This window comes from Manis pentadactyla, chromosome 13 (genome assembly GCF_030020395.1).
Source record: "Manis pentadactyla isolate mManPen7 chromosome 13, mManPen7.hap1, whole genome shotgun sequence".
NCBI classification, from domain to species: domain Eukaryota; kingdom Metazoa; phylum Chordata; class Mammalia; order Pholidota; family Manidae; genus Manis; species Manis pentadactyla.
In genome coordinates, this window is record NC_080031.1 from 2105885 (window position 1) to 2125584 (window position 19700).

At 51.3% G+C, this 19700-nt stretch overlaps 1 protein-coding gene across 3 annotated transcripts in view; it reads left to right on the forward strand.

Annotated features, from left to right (window-relative positions):
* The first annotated feature begins 2013 nt into the window (after positions 1–2013).
* Positions 2014–19700, forward strand: part of RBM7 (RNA binding motif protein 7) — a 53150-nt gene continuing 35463 nt past the window's right edge. The window contains exons 1-5 of one of the 3 annotated variants that reach the window (XM_036919798.2): positions 2014–2206; positions 4304–4498; positions 4689–5128; positions 13356–13422; positions 18024–18451. In XM_036919798.2, coding sequence (XP_036775693.2) covers positions 18311–18451 — 141 coding nt within the window. In that variant the 5' untranslated portion in view covers positions 2014–2206; positions 4304–4498; positions 4689–5128; positions 13356–13422; positions 18024–18310. Of the gene's footprint in view, positions 2207–4303; positions 4499–4688; positions 5129–6705; positions 7214–13355; positions 13423–18023; positions 18452–19700 lie in introns of those variants that run through there. The other 2 variants (XM_036919799.2, XM_036919800.2) reach the window with 2 other exon arrangements.

Here is a 19700-nt window from a genome sequence, read left to right on the forward strand (position 1 = left end):
TTTATTTTTGCTTCCCTTCTGAACTGTGAGGGTCTTGGGTTTATATTGGGTGCCCCAGCACCTTGGCCAACAGGGTCTAGGTGCTGGGGGAAGAGCCCTGTTCTCAGGAGCTGTGTTCTAGAGCAGGGAGTGGAGGGGTGGGCAGACAGGGAAACTGAGGCAGTAAGGATTCCTGACAGATAAGAGCTGTGAAGGAGATATAACAGGGTAAGGGAATGGGACTGAGTCAAACAATAGGGGTTTATTGATCTCATTAATAAGAAATTCAGAGGTAGGCGCTTCCAGGAGAAAACGGTGGCTCAGCAGCCTCCCCAGCCATCGTGGTCACACCCCCTTCCACTAGGCCTTTGCAGTGAGCGGGATTTTCACGGGAAGAAAGCTTTTCCAGAAGCCCCCAGCAGGGTTCCTAATCTTATGGAACAAAACTGAGTAACACTCCCACCTCTAGACCAGCCCCGGACAGAACAGAGAGGACACAGGCACGTTCCTCAAGATTTGGTAAAAGAATGAATAAATTCTTGGCTGATAACATCAAGGAAAGAGAAAACTCACTGGGGCCGGTGAACGTGCCAGCATCTCTGTCATCCTAGTCACCCACTTTTTTTTTTTCCAGCCACAGTGATCATCCCATGTTCAAATTCTGGCTCTGCCACTTGGCCACTTCTCCTTGGACACCTTGGGTCACCTCTCTGTCAGTTTCCGCATCTGTAAGATGAGATTAACATACAAGTTCTTGTCCAGAGAATGAAAATAAACTACATAAAACAGGACCTAGAATAATGCTCAGCACTTGATAAGCACATACCGTTTATTTACTGCAATCTATAATCATCTTCCTCACATCTCCAGCTTTGATAGGACCTGCCGAGCAGCCTAGAACAGATGTCTAAGTAGGAGTGTTTCAGTCCTGGGCTGCAGACATCGAGGCCCTTCTGTGCCATTACCTTCTGGAAGGGCTGGGACAGTAGTGTCTACCCCACACACCACCCATTCCTTTCTCGTTTAAGAAATATCCCACATACGTTAAATTAGCACCTCCTTCACCTTCGCTGCTCCAGGCAGAGAGAGTCACAAGTGAAACCCAAGTGTGAGCCGCTCAAGGGTCTGTCCACCTTCGCTCACACAGCAACACCCTGAGGGTGTCTGGGTCCTTCGAAGGCTGTACTGTCGCCTGCAGCGCCCGGCTCTGGGTGCCCAGGGCCCTGCTGGTTTCCTCCCAGAGAGGGAGGGATGCTTTCCATTCACACCAGGCATCAGCAACTTCTGCTGCGAAGGGCCACACGGCAAATATCTTCAGCTCTGCAGGTCACATAATCTTGAGCTCAACCTCTCAAGTCTGAGGCGATAGTAAAAGCAGCTGTAGACAATATGCAAATGAATGGGCACGGTTGTGTCCCAGGAAAACTTTATTTACACAAACAGACAGATGTGTGGATTTGGCCCAAAGGGTGCGGTTTCCTGATCCCTGATGTAGACCCTGAAGCAGCCTTCCCTGTGCGCAACCTTCTGTAAGGTTTCTCATGAGCATTCCAGTTCGTTTCTAATACTTGGTCCTACCTAGAGGAGCTCAGACCCAGCCCAAGGGGCTGAAGGGGAAATCAGGAGAAACACCGTTTTACCCCAAACCCCATTCGTGCTCCATCCGTGCCTTCCCGAGGCACCCCCCCCACCCTGCCTCCCCGGCCAGAGCTCCCTGCTGCCGCGGTGGCAAGGCGCTCAGTGCGTGCAGACAGAAAATGCAGGTGCGGGCTAGGTGGAGTCAGCTTCCCCGATAGACCTCAGACCACCAGCCGCCGGTGGAAAGCGATTTAGTGCATCACTGTAACATTTAGAAGAACCGAGAATACACTAGAAGACAAGCAACCAGATGGTAGCACTTAAATGGTATTATTTTGTGAATTTTTTTTCAGTTTCATGAAACTACATATATATATATACACACACACACACACACACACACACATATAAAACCACAACTTCTTGTTACTGGATTGTGGTATAAAATGTATTTATAACTGCGGGCTGTGATCACAGGAGTTGGAAAGCCACTGTACTCCACTCGGGGCATCTGGGCCCCAGCTCGGAGAGCCCACATTTCTCTTTCATGCAAAGGTGAAAGGCATGGTCCCTGTTCTTAGCCAACTCTGGGTCACTGGGGGAAATGGACACACACCTAGTTACAATTCAGCGAGATGAGGGCTCTGAGGTGAGCGGGCACGGGGTGTTCCGAAGGAGGGATGTCAGGAAAGGTGGCATGCGCTCTGGGTCTGTTCGGCAGATGGGGAAGAAAGGACACGTGGGAGGAGCACCGTGTAAGCGTCGTGAAATGCCAGCGCCTACTGGCGCTGCCCTCACAGGTTTGCTCCGCACGTGAAGTGGGCCTGAGCACACGTTTGGCTGCTGGGCTTCTGTTCTCTTTCCCTGAAATCAAACAGAGCAGCCAGGTCACCGGCAGACACTGACCTCGGGTCCCTCTGGCACTAACTTAGAAATCTCTTTGACCGCTGACCCAGCACAAGCGTTTTTCAGCCCGCTTTCTGGGGATATGTCGCCCTGAGCGAACTGTTATGATGCTGGAAGACGTGCATCTGCATGAGGTCCTGGTCAGAGACCAGGGAGGAGAGAGCTGGGAGGACAGTTTGGGGCCCTGCAGCCCGAGCAGCCCGGCCCCCGTGGCCCCCGTCAGCTGGCCGTCAAGGGCAGTGGGAGGAGATGCCTGTGCTGTGACTCACGCAGCTGGCCTCCAAGAGCTGTGACGGCCCCTCTGACTTTAGCCTCAGCAACGCCGGGAAGGCGAGGGCGCCACTCCGTCCCGGGCAGGCTGGGGGGAGGCGGGGCTAGCCCGGCAGTGGGGGCAGGACACCTGCACGCACCTCGCCCCACCACGCGGTTGCCGTGAAGGCGTCGTTTGGCCTTCCTCAAGACCAGGGCCCTCCTATGACATGGGGGCAGTGGTCGTTTCTCAGGACCGCTGAGATCTCAGGAGGCAGCCGCCGGGCATCTCAGAGCCTGTTAGTGCTAAACAGCCGTTAGGTAAGTTGATACCCCCTCCAGGACAGCCACGTGTCACCGACGTTCATTAGAATTTCCTGTGCTGAGTGAGCACGGCCTTCAGAGCTCTTGAAGAGCCCGTGACCGAGCCTGGGAACCCGTGTGCGATGGTCTGGGTCAGCACCACTGTTACGGGTCAGCACCCTGACTCAGCCGCCTTCGCAGCCACCCGCCCGTCCGGGACACGCCGCCTGGGCCCCCGTGCACTGGGCTCAGGGGCGGAGGGCGCCCGCCGCCCTGCAGGTGCCCCGGACCCCGGCTCCGTGCGCTCTCGGCCTGCAAGGAGACCGGAGAGTAGCGTGCTCCCACGGAGCCGAGGACAGGCCCTCAGCTTCTCTCGTTCTCGGATCAGCCGTGCAGGACCCTCGTGCCCCTCCCGGCAGGGCCCTCCGAGAGCAGCCCCTTCCCGTGCAGGATGCGCTCTGCTCAAGAAAAAAACAAACAGCTGGAGATCAGGCGTTTCAGGGAGATCATCCCAAAGAAAAACACCATCGCGGGCCGAATCACTTCCTATTTTCCGATGGAAACAGGGGCTTCGCCTTCCCTGTCCACCCACCATTCTCCCTTTGCCTCGCTGGCCGCCCGTGCAAACGCTGTCCTTGGCCTCCTGGCCGCCAGCAGGGGGCGCGCCTGGCTCTTGGGAGCCCTTCATTCCTGAATTTGCCACTTTATACAGCCAGGAATTTAAATTGAGTTAAGCCTTCCAAAACAAGAGGCCCCTCCACCGTATTGCCTTCTGTTACACTCCACTTATGAGGCTGCTAGGGAAAGGGGAAGGGAGAATACAGCCTCTTTTTCTCTGACAAAACATACATATAATTATTTTTACAGATGCATACATTAAAAATGTCCTCTATACAAAAGGTCTATACAAAAAATGCAAAATTTAATAACACCATACAGAGCCTCTTGGCCAGATTAGCATAAGAAATGTTAACTATTAGATTATGCAGTTCATTCACCATCACCTCCTATTTCCAGTTTATTCAAAGAAGGAAAAAAGTTTTTGAGCTTTTCAAAACCCAGTTTTTTAATATTTAAAAAGTGAAGACTTCTTTCTACAGTTGCTGGCCAAATCACTGTGCTTAAAACTTTAGTTTTTAATTTAATAGTGTCTGATGAATTCAGGGGGCATGTTGGGCTTCCATTTCAAATTCTCCACAAATAGTTATGCATTAATATTGTCTTTGTTCTGACCTCAGTGTAGAAGATTGAGAGATAATTTCTTCCCTGGCATGTCTCTGTATTTCAGAGAAAAGTTTTTGAACATTTAAACTGAAGAGGAGTTAACGAACTGTACACAGTAGTTCTGCTTATCTTCACCAAGATCAGTGACAATAGGGACAATCCATTCTGAAGCCCACCACCCAAGGGACAGATCTTCTGAAGGGCAGGGAGGCTGGTGTACGACGTGCCACAAGGGGACGAAGATGTTTCGAGGAGGAGGGTGAGCTGTTAATTTACTGCCCCCTTTCTTCTCAGGGCCAATTTCTGTCTGCTTCTCACAGCCCCATGGTATTGGCTAAGCGCTATGGAAATCCCAATTATGTGATGTGACCCTTGCCTTCATGGAATTTATGATCTTACTTGTGAGTTAAGATTTGTGAAACTAATCATCAAAACCTCCTTTTTTATAGGTGAGAAAATCGAGCCAGTAGCCAGGAGCAAGTAACTTCACCTTCCCATGCTTTAGTCTCTACTATAAAATGAGAGGTTGCACCAGGCAGCTCTGAGGTCAACATTTTATGACTTCTGAGTTAAAGAACAGTTCTTGTTAAAGTAGAATTAAATACATGTGCGGCCGAAATTAATCCCATTCACTGAGCTCCAGGTGAAATTGGCTCAGACCTCTATTCTTCACACAAACCATGACTCCCCTAATCTTCCAAGAAATCTGGGGGGTAACAACTTGTATTTCTTCAGCTGACCCCTGGGTCTAAGCTCCTGCTAGTTCTGAGTTCCTGTTTGCAAACCATCTTACTTTAAGCATGTGCTGATCTTTTTCGGTGCCACATGACCCCTGATCAGACCCATCCTGATCCCTGAATTCTCTGAAATCTCACTGGCCCTAACATATGTGAGTACCAGATTATACTGAAGCTTCAGAACAATAGAAGGGGTTCACACGTAGGACTGCAGCACCTTAAAATATTGAGCATCCTTGCTTATGCTTTCTCAGTGACTTATGGGAATTTCTCAGTGACTCACATTCTCCAATTGCCCCTCGCCTGCTCCTCTGTCTTCCTCCCCTTGTCTGTTCTCCAGTGCCCCCCTCACTGGCTTCTTGCCTCCCCTCCCAAATACCTGTCCTCATCTCTGCATTTCACTCATTTCCTCAGGTCTGGACCCACCCTTGGGGCTTCGCTTCCCTCAAGTCTTTAGGGTGTTTTCCTTCAAAGGGATTTTAGTGTCTCTATTTACAATGAGAAAATTCACTCCCTTTACTTCATCGGGGGCTTGGGCTCTGAGCTTAGTCGCGCCTAAAGCAGAGGGAAATCAGCGGTCACAAGTCTCACTGTGCTTATAGATTCCGAACAAACGGACAAACCGGCTGTTCTTCAGCATGAGCACAACTTTTCCGGGTCACAAAAACTCTCCTGCAGCACAGGATGATGGGGCCACGCAGGCATTGCCCCCCACGGTATGCCCCCCACTGTGGCATCCTGGCTCAGCTCAGGGCATGTACCCTGACTTTTTTCAAGTCTGAATCCTCTAGAAGAGTATTATTAATTCCTGAACACAAAGAGCGCTCATCCACGGAGCGTCAGGAAGGTGTCTAAGCACGGGGTAGAGAGGAACACAGACCGGGTGCAGACCTGGAGCTTCGACGAGCAGGCGTCAGCTTTACTGTGTTGACCTGGTGTGAACGGGAAGACAGAGGAGAAGCCTGGATGCACTTGGAAGGGTTGGCAAAGGCTTCCTGGAGGAGGCAGGGCCTAAGATCAGGCATAAAGGGGAAGTAAGATATATTTGAGCAAAAATGAGGGGAACAAGTTCTAGGCGGAGAATGGAACTCACACAAAATGCCCGAGGTGAGAGGGCAATGCACAGGGTGCTTACTGAGCACAGACGCCAGGCGCACCAGAGCCCCTGCCCCACGTCAGCCCCTGCCCCACGTCAGCCCCTGCCCCACGTCAGCCCCCTGCTGTTGCTGTGCAGAGTGTCCACCGCCGAGGGCTCACAGTCCCCTTCCTGGAGAGCTGCCCTTGGCTGGCAGGCCCCACCTCCTCTGGGAAGGCGCAGGCTGCTGCTCCCTGCCCACCCCCAGGGGCGGCCCCTGGCCAGTAGCGGCTCACACAGGACCCCAAGGCTGGTCCTCTGGCGGAAGTTTATGCTCTGCACCTCCCGCCACGGGTCAGGCTGAGGCCGGACTCCACCCGAGACTACATCCTTGCTCAGCCCCCTCCTCCCTCATGACCAGTTTTCCCTTCAGGAAAAAGTAAATAAAAATAAATAAACTGATCCAAGATAAATAAATTCCATGTTCCCAGAGCCCTGAATTGGGCTCTGCTTCTAGGGAACCTGAACTCAGACAGGGACGAAGGGAAATTTATTGAGATGGAAGTTTCCATACTCACCTGGCTCAGAATTAAAGCCCCATCCATTAGCAGGTAAGGTTTTACTGATGGAAGTTACTACTGATTTCAATAAAAATTCTGAGGTATCCATTTAGGTTCCTGATTTTTAGGATCACAGTTAATAAAACTCAGCTCTGACCTTAATTTGTAAATAAGGACCGTGAGACCCAGGAAATCATGACCTTTGGGTAAAGCCTCTCTGAGCCTCAGTCTCTTTGGAAAGCAGGAGCAATAATGTGCTCTCTCTGCTGTGTCAGCGTTTAGCTAGAATAAAACACTCCTTGAGAATAAAAAATGTCCTTTGACCTGGGACATGAGGACAGGATCGGCTTGGATCACAACCACCAGTATTCCGGGTTCTGGCAATGCACACTCCTTCCACCAAGTGAGAAAGTCTACTTTCTGGTTATGACTCAGTGTCTTATGAGTCTGATTATGGGAACCTGTGACCAGAGCAGCAACAGATGCAGTGACAGTAAGTTTCTGATCGTACAAGACCAGACACCGAAGCCAGATGCTCTCACTCTCTGGGACTGACGTGAAACAGCCTTGTTTTCTGTCTCCCTTCGTCCCCTGGAGACCAGGTGGATGACCCACCAGAGTGGGGCAGGAGGGGTGCTGGCCCATGAAGGGGGGTTAGGAAGAACTCCCAGAAGACCCTCGCGAAGTGGGAAGCATGGCACCTCCCAGCCACGCCGCCCACCTCTTCCTCTCCTCCTCTCAGGTGATGGGTGCCACCCGTGAATGAGGGGTAGTTAGTGTCCTTCTAGAAAAAGCATTTAAGTGCAATTAGCACACCAGAGAAAAATCAATTGTTCCACAGTTCATAGAGGGTCCTGCTGGCTGGGGGCACACTAAACACCTTCCAGGAACACTAAATAATCATTAGCAACTGATAATCTTTAGAAAAGTATGGGCTTAGGAAACCTGGATCCCGGGGGACCACACAGTCCCCAGGGTGGAGACTGGAACATTCAGCCTTCCACATCACGGCGAACCCCAGCAGCCCAGCAGCGAGGTGAGCTGGATGCCCAAGTCCCCCCGGGGTCCCTGTGAGCTCCCTGTCTTCGGGCTCACAGGCCCCTTCGGAGTGCTAGGCACCCACTCTGAGACAGGAAGTCAGATATGCACGGTCCTGCCTCTCAGAGCTATGGTCTATTTTGCAAGGATGACAGTAAATCAAGGAAAACAAGATTCCTAGAGGAGCAACTTTTTTTTAAATTGAAATTTAACTTTTAATTGGGATGTCGTTGATAAACAATACCATGTTGGTTTCAGATGGACAGCATGGTGACTCGATAATTATATCCTTTACCAGATGCCTGCCACAGTAAGCGCACTCAGCCCTGTAGCAGGCCAAGATGCTGTGGTATTACTGGGTGTGGTCTCTGGGCTGTGCATCTGTCCCCATCACTGCCTCACTTCACGATTTCAAGTTTGTTCCTCTTTATCCCTTCGCCTAGTTCGCCCATCCCTGCACCCCTGTCCCTATGATAACCAACAGACTGTTGTCAGTATTCGTGTGTCTATTTCTCTGTTTGTTTGTTTGAGAAAGTGACTTTTGATCTGAGCCCTAGAGGATGAAAGAGTAAGCCATCTGCATGTTGCAGGCAGAGGGTTGGGAGAAGGGGAGCTGAAGCCCAGACAAAGCACAGCCAAGACTTCAAACAAGAGAAAACATGGCTCACCAAGGAACGGAGAGAAGCTCTGTGGGGCTGGGGTGTGGGGCTGGTGTGAGGTGGGGAGGGGTTGGCTAAAGAGAGGAACTGAGGCCGAGCTGGAAAGGCTGAAGGCATTTGTACCCAATTCTCAGCACACCGAGAGCCCTTGGAAGGCGGTAAGTGAGGACATCGCAAGGCCCGGCTTGGGGAACAGAGATTCGTGCCGCCCTCTGGTGTTTCCGGGGAGGATGCCCTGCGGCTTCTCTGGGTTGCTCAGCCTCTGGGGTAACTGGAAGAAAATGTTCCACTGTTACGTAAGTCTGGCTTCCTGGACACACTGGTTGCTCCACACTCCTGCCCGAAAAGCTTCTGGTGATTCTCCAAGCGCTCATGGCTTGGCTCCAGACCCCTTCTCCTGGTTTCCAGGGCCTTTCTCAGTGGCCGGCCTGCCGCCCCCAACTCCGCCCTCGGGCATGCGTGCCTGACACTGGGGATGTGCTCAGTACTAGTTGTTGTGTGGGAGAATGATGCCCTGCCTTTGGGTGTCCATGTCAGTCACTCAGAAATGTGCCCCCAGGCCTTCCTGCCTTGCAGGCATTGACCCAACGCCTGGATGGCACCAGCCCTGTGAGCTGCCAGGAAGCACTAATTCTTCCCTTCCTAAATCAGCTCAGAAGTCCCTCACTGAGAATCTTCCTCCCTTGGCAGAGCTGATAGGTCCTCCTCCGGGCTCCCTGGGCCAGTTCTACCTGCGGTTGATTGTTGTCCTCATTCTATGAAGTCACCGTGAGCACTGAACTAGCAAACACTGAAGCACTGTTCCTTTGGCAAATACTGGGTTAGCTGCCTGCAAGCCTCTGCTCATAGCATCTTCAACAGCTGATCGATGCATGACTTTATGTGTGTTTCTGTTTAATGTACATTGTTGATTCATCAACGTGGAACTCAGGGTGAACAGCACTTTATCTCATGAAAGAAGCTTATGTGACATACATATCTTCCCTGTAAGGCACATCACAGCCTTCTTGTGCTTAAGAACAGTAGAAAGCCTTCAGTACCATGCTTGGGGGCCCTTTTAGGCAGTGAAATCACCAACAAAAAGCACAAAATTGCAAAAAGGTAGCACTAAACGGCCCTGGAAAGGACATTGATTCACAGCAGAACTGCTGAAACAAAAAGGCAAGTGTTTTCTCGTCCGACCTCAGCTGCAAATGCGCATGTCAGGCAACTCGAATCTTTCATTACTCTGCGTGCTTAGGATGATGCCAAAGCACCCCAAGTATTGATGTTGGGGTTACAAGTACATGTTAGTGAATAGGTGTATCCACAGAGTCCATGAATAATGAGAATCAATTGTATTTGTAGTATAGCATTTATTGCTCTGAGTTGAAGTTAGTAATTTATGTGCCTGTTTCTTCCACTAGAGACTAGGGGCTACATGAAGGGCTCTTGAGTAGCGGGTACACAGTAGGGGACAATGACAGTGAACCTGGGGCTCCTTCTGTGAGGCTCACCATGTGCGTTTTCTTACTCAGTTCTCACAAGCATTCTCTGGGTTATGTTCTGTCATTATTCCCACTTCACAGACGGGAAACCAAAGCTTAGTGGGGACAGTAATAGTGCCTGTGGTAATCTATGGAGTAGTGGGGGTGGGATTTGCACACAAGCTCTCTGATGCAGACACTCATGGGCACGATGGTTGGGCTCTCCTGCCTGTGGCTTCCAGCCCTTGTCTGGAAAGGAAACACAGCACTTTTAGCATAAATGGCTGGCCAACCTCCAAGAGGGGCAGTAGACCCCAGGGGGAGAGGGGAAGGAAGAGTCGCCCCAGGAGGAAGCAGTGCTGATGGCAGGTGCCCTTACAGGTGGTCCCCTGATGACTGCATCCACTCACTGGTCTGAGGAAGGCCAGTGGCCAAGGCTGTCGCTGTCTGGAAGGAAGGGTTTATGTGTGGCTGTGACAGGAAGGGTCTGTATGGAGCTGTGGCAAGTGAATTGTCCAGACTGGACCTGTTTGCCCGAAGGCCATGGCCTAGGCTAGGCCCTGGGGGGCCCTGGGGCGGCCTCCGTGGTTACGTGACAGCCCTGGGCGACAAGGCTGGTTCCTAGGCAGCGAAACCTGGGGCCCACAGCGGGCATGACCTTGGAACACTGATGTGGGCGTCCAGCGTGGAGTGCTCCTGTCAGGCCTGCCTGCTTTCTGCCGACCACCCCTGTGCCCATCCGCACCCTGAGAGGCGCGCTGGGGAGTGCCCGAACCAGGTGACTGCATACGCCAGGCATGCCCGTGGACGCCCGAGCTGGATGACACCGCATACGGACTGCCCCTCGTGTCGCCGACCCTTGGATGCATGGACTGGACAGTGTGCGGGGCCAGACACCGAGCCCCCGCGGCATGCCCGTCCCGGGGCCCCTCACACGGGACCTGGGCCCCTGCCCGGCTGCTGGCCCTCCTGCCGCATCACGGAGTGGGGTTCTGGCCGGGGGCGCGCTCCTGCCTCTCCCTCTCCGAGGGCACCGAGGCTCGAGGCCCTGTCTGCGGCGGGCGTTCTGATTCTCTCTGCTCCCAGGGCACGCCGGTTCCGCTCCCGTCGGGGGGCTGCTCGCACTGTCAGGGGGTCCTCGGGGGGCCCGCTCGGCCCGCGGCTGGAAGGAAGGCGGCTCAGAGGGGGCCGCAGAGCCGTGGTCCGGCCTCTCGGGGGGCGGGAAGGCCAGGGTGTCCGCCCGCTGCCGGCGCACAGGTTCTGCCGCTGCACCCACGGACTTCGGGTGCGGCGCCCGCGCCCCCGGGCCTCCCCCACAGCCCGCCTCCCTGGGGCCCTGGCCCCCGACCCCCGCACGAGGGGGTCTCAGGACGCGGGCCGCGCTCTGCCCAGGCCCCCACGAGACCGGCCCCCGACGCCGTGGCTCATCCCGTCCCGGCCGCACCTCCCTTCCCCACGGCCTCGGCCCGTGCGCGTGGGAGGACGGAGTGGCCCCAACGGCGGGGTCCGTGCGCCCATCCCCGCCCCCCGCGCCCCGCAGCCCTGCTTTTCCGGAGACCCACGCGGCTGCCGACCCTTCTCCTCTCAGGCAGCACCGGGCGCCTCCACTCGGGGGTGCTGTGCCCTTGGGGCGTTCACGGTGGGAACCCAGGTTAGATATGTGACCCGGCAGGGCCCTGGCCCGCCTCCGTCAGCGTTACCTTCCCAAGAGAGGGAAACCCGACCCCGCAAAGCTTTGAAAAGCGGCCCGGGGTTCTCAGAGGCTTCGGGACGCGGGGCTGCGCTCCCTTTAGGACACGGAGAGACTTCCTACCCCGGATCTCCCTGGGTGCCTCTCCCCGCAGGCACCCTTCCCCTCTCTCCTCTCCCCCAAGGCGCTGGCGGTCACTTCCGCCTCCTGGCCCAGCTGCCCCGCTGTCGCCCTTTGTCCTGCCTCCTGATATTCCCCCCCTGGGGCCCCAGACTCTGCCCCGTTGTCTGGGCTTCTTCAGTTTTGCATTTTCACCCATTTTCCCACGTGTCACAGTAAAAGCCTGGAAGCAGAGCAGCAGAGAGAAAGGTTCTGAGATGGTGAGGAAGGCAGTAAGAGGAATGGGTCACAGCAGTTGGGGGTACCTGGCTAAGAGGCTTCTGTTACGTGGGTTTTGGGGGGACGGTATGCAAAATACATACATAAGGAGATAGATATAATGGTACGTCTGGACAGTACACTTAAACAAGCTTGTTTACAATGCAAAATGCTTGCAAATTATTTTTCCCAGTCAAAATCCATGGCTACTTAGAGCTGCGCTGGCATTTCGGACAGGTGAGTGGGGCGCGTTTTCTTTGTAGGAAAACTTTCACCATTCTTAAGCTCATCCTATAAGCATGTCCTTCTAAGGTTTCTAGCTATACTATTCTAGCATTGCCTCTACTTACCTGCCCACATACTTCCTTCCCTCTAGCAGTACTAGATTGTTAGCAAACATCTGTTCTGTTGCATCATGCCATTTTATGTCGCAATGCCCCGCAACCCCCCACTTCCCTATCCTATGCCTCTGAAGTAATTGCCAGCTGCTTTTCTGATTCTCCACTAGATTGTAAACTCCCCGTCCCTAACAAGGAATCTCGCAGTTAACGGGTTCTTTAAAAGTATTTCTTGCACAGATGAATGAAAGAATTAATGAATGAGTGAAGAGTTATAAAAAGATGACTGTGTATTTCTAGGCTTTGGTCAAGTTTTTAAAAATAAAACTTGTGAAATATTTCACAAAACATTGTGAAAATCACTCCTACAAGTAAACCAGCACACCAAATAACTTCTATCAGTCTAAGGATTTATGTCTTTATTTCCAGAAAATTCTCAGCTTATCATCTCTTATAATGTTTTCTCTCCCCCATTTTAACTATTTTTGCCACCTGGAATATCAATTGTACATGTGTTGGAGCTTCTCAGTCTATCCTCTTCAATTCCATTTCCCTTTTTCTATGTATTTATCTTGTTTTATTGCATTCATGGCAATTTGCTGCGTATCAGGATAGGCTGTGCTATGCTGTGCAACAGATAAACTCAGAAGGCAGCACAAAGGTTTATTTTTCTTCATGTCCCAATTTGAGGCAGGAAGGGGAGCTCTGAGACAGGTCTTCACCGAGATATGGCGGAGCATCATCTTGTGGTGCCACCGTCAACATGTGGTCTTCATGATCCCCGAGGAAGGAGATGATTATCCAGGGCTTCTTGTGTCCAGGCCTGAAAATGACACTTGACTTTCACGCTCTCTCACATTCCAGCCACATGGTCCTGCTCTCATTTCAAGGGCATCCAGGCCGTGCCAAGGACAGGGAGGTGGAACTGCTGGGTCTCTCTTTTCCAATACACTGACTCTCTTTTGCCTTATCTAGTCTACTATTTATCACATCTACTGCATTTTTTACTCATATTTTTATTTTCAATGATTTTGGCTTATTTTTAAATATGCCTTTTCCCATTGAATAACCTACTGCCATTTTAAGTATACTATTTCTTCATTCATCTCTGAGGACTCTAAACAGGCTTGTTTTAAATGCTTTGGCCGGTCATACCATCATTTCTATTTCCTTAGGTGTGATTTGTCCTATTTGTTGCATCTGCCACCCAGCTTTCAATGTGATGGACGTCATTATATGGACGTACATTTTGTCTGAAAGCTGATCATGCACAGGAATTTTTTTCCCATGCTTGCTCCTCCCTATTGGATGATATTATTGGTACCTCAGCCTGGTGCTCTGACGTGCACAGCTCGGCCCCAGGCTTCATGCAAGGATTTGGGCATTTTGATCCATTTATGTAGTACAGCTACTTGATCCAATACTACACGGACCTAATTCCTGCTTTAATACAAGAATCACTGTTTCCTGTCACTCCAAACAGAAGAATGTCATTGGCCCTATCTGAGTCCCTGTCGCCTTGGCCCGAGGCTTCTGGCCGAGTGGGATGCTGATCCCAGCCACTCACATGCCCCGGGGCACTCTTCTCACTGAAAGATTGAAGGCCTGGCCTCCACGCCTGTGGATAAAGTGAAAGTTCCTGTGGGCAGGATTCTCACCTGGCCATGGTTGGCTAGCTCACTGCACACGTGTGGGCAATGCATTGCTATTGACTCTATATGAAGAGCTCCACCCAGTGCTGTGGGCAACACGGGTGCATGGCTGTAAGGCTGCAGGAGAGCAGAGCAGAGGTTGGAGTGGTGGCAGCGCCGAAGACCAAGCCAGAGAACGGCTGTGTGGGCAGGGAGGCCCAGAGGCAGAGACTGGCTTGCTGCATGCAGACTCACTCTGAGTGAACGGGATTTTAGTGATTGACCTGCCACTGTGGGAATAAAGTTGAGTATAACCCTTTCACCCCAAGAATGTTTTACTGTCATTTCTTTGGTTACATTGAATCCATAGTGAACTTGCCTTGGGCTGAAACCCATTGGCAAGACGACACCTACCTGGCCCCAGCTTTGCGTGCACTGCATGGCTTCAGGGCCTGCCTACCTTTTGTAAAGCTTTCCCCTACCTTTTCAAACAGAATTAAATGTGTCCTTTTCTGTGTTACCAAGCACACATAACGATTATTTGTATATTGCTCTGTCTTAACTAGACTGCTAGCACTCTGAGGGTAGAGAGGTGCTCTGTTTATCTTGCTGCCCCAGTACCTGGCCCAACAGCTTCAGGTTAGATACTAAATATTGGCGAAATTGAAGTTGAGATGTTTGGGGACCTCTAGAGAAATCCAATTTTTACTGTAACCCAGAAATGAGCCTCCAGTGATAGGCCATGATGTTTGTGGATGATAATTTACAGACAGAACCAAAAAGCATGTATTTGGACTCTGCAAACGATGCCCTGCTCTGCCTGTGTGTGTATACCAACTTATGCAAGGCCTTCTATTTGCTTTCACTTTGCTCCTTTGAAGATATAATTGCTTCTTGGTTCCATATTTCTATTGCTTATTACACTGTTCCATACCATTTCATTCTGAAAATAAAACAAAATAGGATATTTAAAATTAATGATGTGGGGCATAGCTTTTTTTTCTTTCCCTCTATCTCTAGGCAGAGTTAGCAAATGGCTTGAACGCCAGCCATTCCTTTTATCAGAAGCATCTGGGTTTCATTAGAGTAAGAAGAAACACTCATTAGGAGGGGAGAGGGCCCAGCCCTCCCTCCCAAAGGATCACTAGATGCTTGTATTCTCCTACTGCTTCCTCCCCCACCTTGGCAGGCTTCTGGTGGCTATTTTTGTTTGGAAGCAAGTTGAAGAGCCATCCTTACTGGGTTTGGAATTGGGGGAGTCCTGTCCTCGTTGGCTTCATTTTCAAAGATTCAGAAAATGAGCTGTTTCTCGGATAACACAAGACACCATGTGGCAAAGCCCTGTATCTTTTGCTATGGTCCCTGTCCCTAAAGAAACCCTAGTTCCGTGTCTAGAGGTCATGTTTCCTAACTTACGACAGTAGTTGAAGGTCTGTCCTGGCCCTCCAGGCGCCGTCACTGGGCTGAAATGGGATTCACAAAGTCACGTGTTGGAGCCGCCCTAGCAGGGGATGGGACTTCTGGTGGGAAGTGTTACAAAAATAGAAATAATATATTATCACTGGGTTTTGATTGTGAGTTTATATGCCAGGCCCTTTCCTTGTTTCATTTGGGTATGTGTGTGTGTGGGGGGGGAAGGAATATTAAGGATCTTTTTCCCTAAACTTGGTTCTTTCCTCTTCCCACCCATCTGACTGATATAATCATCTTGTCCTGGGAAAACTTCAGTAGGATTAGGGGAAACAGAGGGAGAGGCTCCCTAAACTCATATGCTTGTGTGTTACAATGTGTGTTAATTATGAACCTGCAATCACTGAAAATACAACTCAAACTGGCTTAAACATTAAGGGGACTTTGTTCACGTGCTTGCAAAGACAAGAAATACACACGTCCGTCAAAGGTTTGCCTCCGGCCGCATGTGTTTCCTCTAGTGGCCACAAGGTGGCTGCAAGGAGCTGCGAGGACTGAGGACTTCCTTGTTCGCACCCAAAAGAAAAAAACCGGCCCTTGGGTAGTTTCTAAGGAAGAGTCAGGCTGTTTTCCCCAGAACCGTCCTGAAAACGTGTCTTTGTCTTTGGTCGACCGGAATTAGGTCATCCATCCGTCCCTGAGCCAGTCGGGCCCACTGACAGCCTCCCCGCAGGCGAAGCCCATCCTTGGAACTGTGGCGTCAGCGTCCCCGCGAACACACGAGCTGCGCAAGGGCAGAGGGGCGTGCAGATCGGGGCCGGTCACCAGGAGGGGTCGGATGGCCCTGCTCCGAGCCAGCATGTGTCCTCAGGGGAGAGGCACGTTCGCTTTCCGTCCCTGCCTTGGGGCTCAGTCAGCCCATAGGCGAGGCCCGAGGAGAGGCGCCCGCAGCAGGCCGTCCTCGAGTCCAGCCCAGGGTGCGAGGCCACCAGGCCCGCCTGGCTGGAAGCCCGGGTCGGACGAGACCTGGCCCGGTAACGGCCGGCGTGCCTCGGCTGGAGCCCGTCTGTGTGCGCCTGGGAACCATACCGGGCAGCAGGGGAGGCAGCTGGCTCAGAGCGTCGTCTGGAGTCGGGGAGCCAGAATCCGCCACCTTCTCACTGCGGCGCCGCTGACTGGGAAGGAGGCGTGGGGAGGCCGCTACCAGGATCCCCAGCTTGGTGGTAACAGCGGCATCATTCAACCTTTCTATTCCTTCACCTCCTGTGAAATGGGGATAACGGGGTCATGATGACCTCCTTGTCTACTCTATGCTCGACAAGGAGGGAATGTTCCTCTTCTTCATCCCACGTGTTGGTCTTGATCATAAAGGCGGGACTTCCCCCCCCCCCGCTCTGGACTCGACTTCCTCCTTACTAGCTCCTCCCAAGAGGAGGAGGAGCTACCAGCTGATTGGCCAGACTCCTGTCACTCACTGAGCTTTCGTATGGGAATGCTGTAGGTCGGTGCTCACACCCGCATCTGCTTCCTTTCCCGGCACGAAGTGGGAGCGGCAGAACCTGTCTTGGTGCCGCCAAACGTCCCCCGCCCCCAGGACCCCTTACGGTGATGGGCGCACCTGCCCAGGTGCCCTCGGAGGCACCGTTCTTAAATTCGGATGAGTCTGGAGAGAGGAGCCCCGGGTCTGACTTGGGCTGGCCGCTCCCGATTCAGCCTTTCTCGGCGATAGAATACTGGGTCCTTGTCCCGCCAACGGTAATGACTAGTCCTCTTTCCCTGTTGGCTGGTGGCCTTTGCGAACGGGCTCCTTCAGCAGGAACCTGCGTAAGGACTTGGGGTTGAGAGAGGATGAAGGAGGGAAAGTACGAATTGACACCCATCCTGTCCCCCTACGGCCCTGCTGAGGTGTAACGGTGAAATGAAATCAGGTATGACAGTGCCTGAAAATTCGAAACTGAGCCCACATGTGAGGGGGCCGTAGCCCCGGGCGTGACGTGTGAGGAGGGATGCGCCCTTCTGCGCACTGGCCCTGTTCGCATGTCAGCTCTGGACCCTCCCCGCTCCAGACACCAGACCTGGCTTGTTCGCTGGAGGGTTTCTCCTCCCAGGGGGGTTTGAATGGAAGCGTCTGAGGGCGTGAGACAGAGGCCCTGTTCAGAGGCTGAGTAACGCTCCCAGCTTGGGGGAACGGTTAGTAGGAAATCCTCTCCTCTTCCTCCTCCACGAGAACACGTGCCTTCTTGCTAAGCCTGTATCCTTACAATGGGCTTTGCATTTCAGTGTCTTGGGGCTTGGGTCCCTCTACAAACGGCTGTGCTGCCTTGAGAGGTGTCTTGTCTCAACGTCGCCCTTCCCCTGAGAGCTACTGTCCACGCTTCTTCTCACTTCCCTTCACCATCCACCCGCATGTCCTTTCGCCCAGAATGATTATCATGGCCAGGACGGTACTGAGGTGCCCCCTCTAATGTCTCCGATGATGTCATGATCATGCCACCAGATTCAAAGGTCTCCTCAGCTCTCACCTCTTGGTGCCCCTGTGCTTGGTGATTGTCATTTCTCTCAAAATTATTTACTATTTCAATCAGTTACTTTTTAAAGCATACCTACAGTTTCACAATAATGCAGTTGCATACATCTCTTTGACCTCTTATAGCCTATAGCCATATTTATAGTTTTTTAACACTATAAATGGGAAACAATGTACAGAGAATTCTTTGTTCTTTCGTGTAATTTTATTTATAGACACATACAAGAGTAGAGCTGAGGAAGGCCCACGGATAGGGTGTATTCCCTGTTTTACAGGTGAGAAGACTAAAGTTTGTTGGATACGCCTGACAGAAAGCAACGGCCAAATCCACCCACACCTGAATCCCATCGGCCTTGGCAAAGGGGCTGCAGCAGCATTTCCTCCCAATTTGGAGAGAGCAGCTGGGTGTTTGTTTAAAATGCGATTTCTGGGACTCTGCCGTGTCCCTGAATCAGACTCTTCAGAGATGGGACACATGCGTTTGCAACTTCAACAAATACCTGGATTCTTAAGAATGTTGAAATTTGAGAGCCACTGTTTGGGGAGTCCTAAGTCATAGCAGATGCACAGCCCAACGTTCGGCGCTACCAGGGCTCCTGGGCTGGGCCAGACCACCGCAGGCTCCTCCCAGATGAGAGGCCGGATGTACAGCCCGGTCCTTGTCTACCACATCAAACCAGCAGAAACAGATGCGTTTCTACACGTACGTCATATTGTTTGTGGGTTTTGAGCTATGGGAGGGGAGAGGGAAGGAGGAAATAGCGTAAGCAGGTTTCTAGATGGCTGTGAAAGCCCTGGGGGAAACAAGTTAGACGGGCAGCTGCCTCAGAAACCACGCTTCCTTCTGCCGCGAAGTGGGGTGGGGGGGGGTGGGGGGCGGGTTGGGAGGACGCGGGGATTGGAGGAAGAGGCGGGAGAAGGGCTGGCAGTATTTCTGAGTACTCCTGTAAATTAGGCCCGACTTTTATGATCTGGTTGTGATATATTAGTAGGTTTTAAATCAGTTTATTGAGCAGCACTTCAAAATGGAGTGAAAAGAAATGACATGAAGACAAGAACAGAATAGACTAGACCACTGTGTGTTACCAGTAGTAAGGGTGAGGCTGTGTGTGTGTGTGTTTGGTATTTATAGTGGCTCAGAATGTACAATTCTTACATTTTGATAGTGGTCAAAACATTTGAAAAGCCAGTGTTTACAGAGTCTGAATCCTCAGCTGAAGGTCACTTAAGTTCAGGCCTCCTGGCTGCAAACAGGGCTTTTCCCCTTCACATTCCAGCGTAGCATACGCCTCCCTTTGTGCAGTCTTCGTGAGTTTTCACTGCTAATGAATGAATATTAGTTAATACGACATTATTTGTTTTACTATTTCCCTATGATAAGAGTATTTTGAACATTGCATTCTTTAGCTATTATAAATAACTCTGCTATAACTATTTTTATAATTATACATTTGTTCTTATGAATTTACATATATGGAACATGTTTTCCTAGTATGATCATTTTCATGGCTCTTACTCAAAAAAACCAAGCAGTTTACGCATTCACCAGCAGCATTTACCCCCAGTCACTGATACTGAGTTTTATCACTTGTCCATATACTTGTTCATCTGATATGTGTTAAACGGCCTCTTATAATTGCTTTCATTTGGATTTCTTTAATTACTCTTGAGGTTTACTGTTTATGTTGCCTTTCCTGGTGTATGAACTGCCTGTGTGTATCCCAGACTCTGTCCCCACTGGGAATCTGGTTTGAATGACTCAATATATTTTAGACGTTAAACTTTAAATATGCAGCCACACTTATAGCAAACATTTTCTTATTCTTTTACATCTCTTTTGTCCTGGTTCTGTGGAATTTCATTATTTTATGGTTTTGCATTTTTATATAATTCTACCCATCATTATTTTTTTACTTGGAATTTCTTCCCTGTTTTAAATCATAAAGAGATAA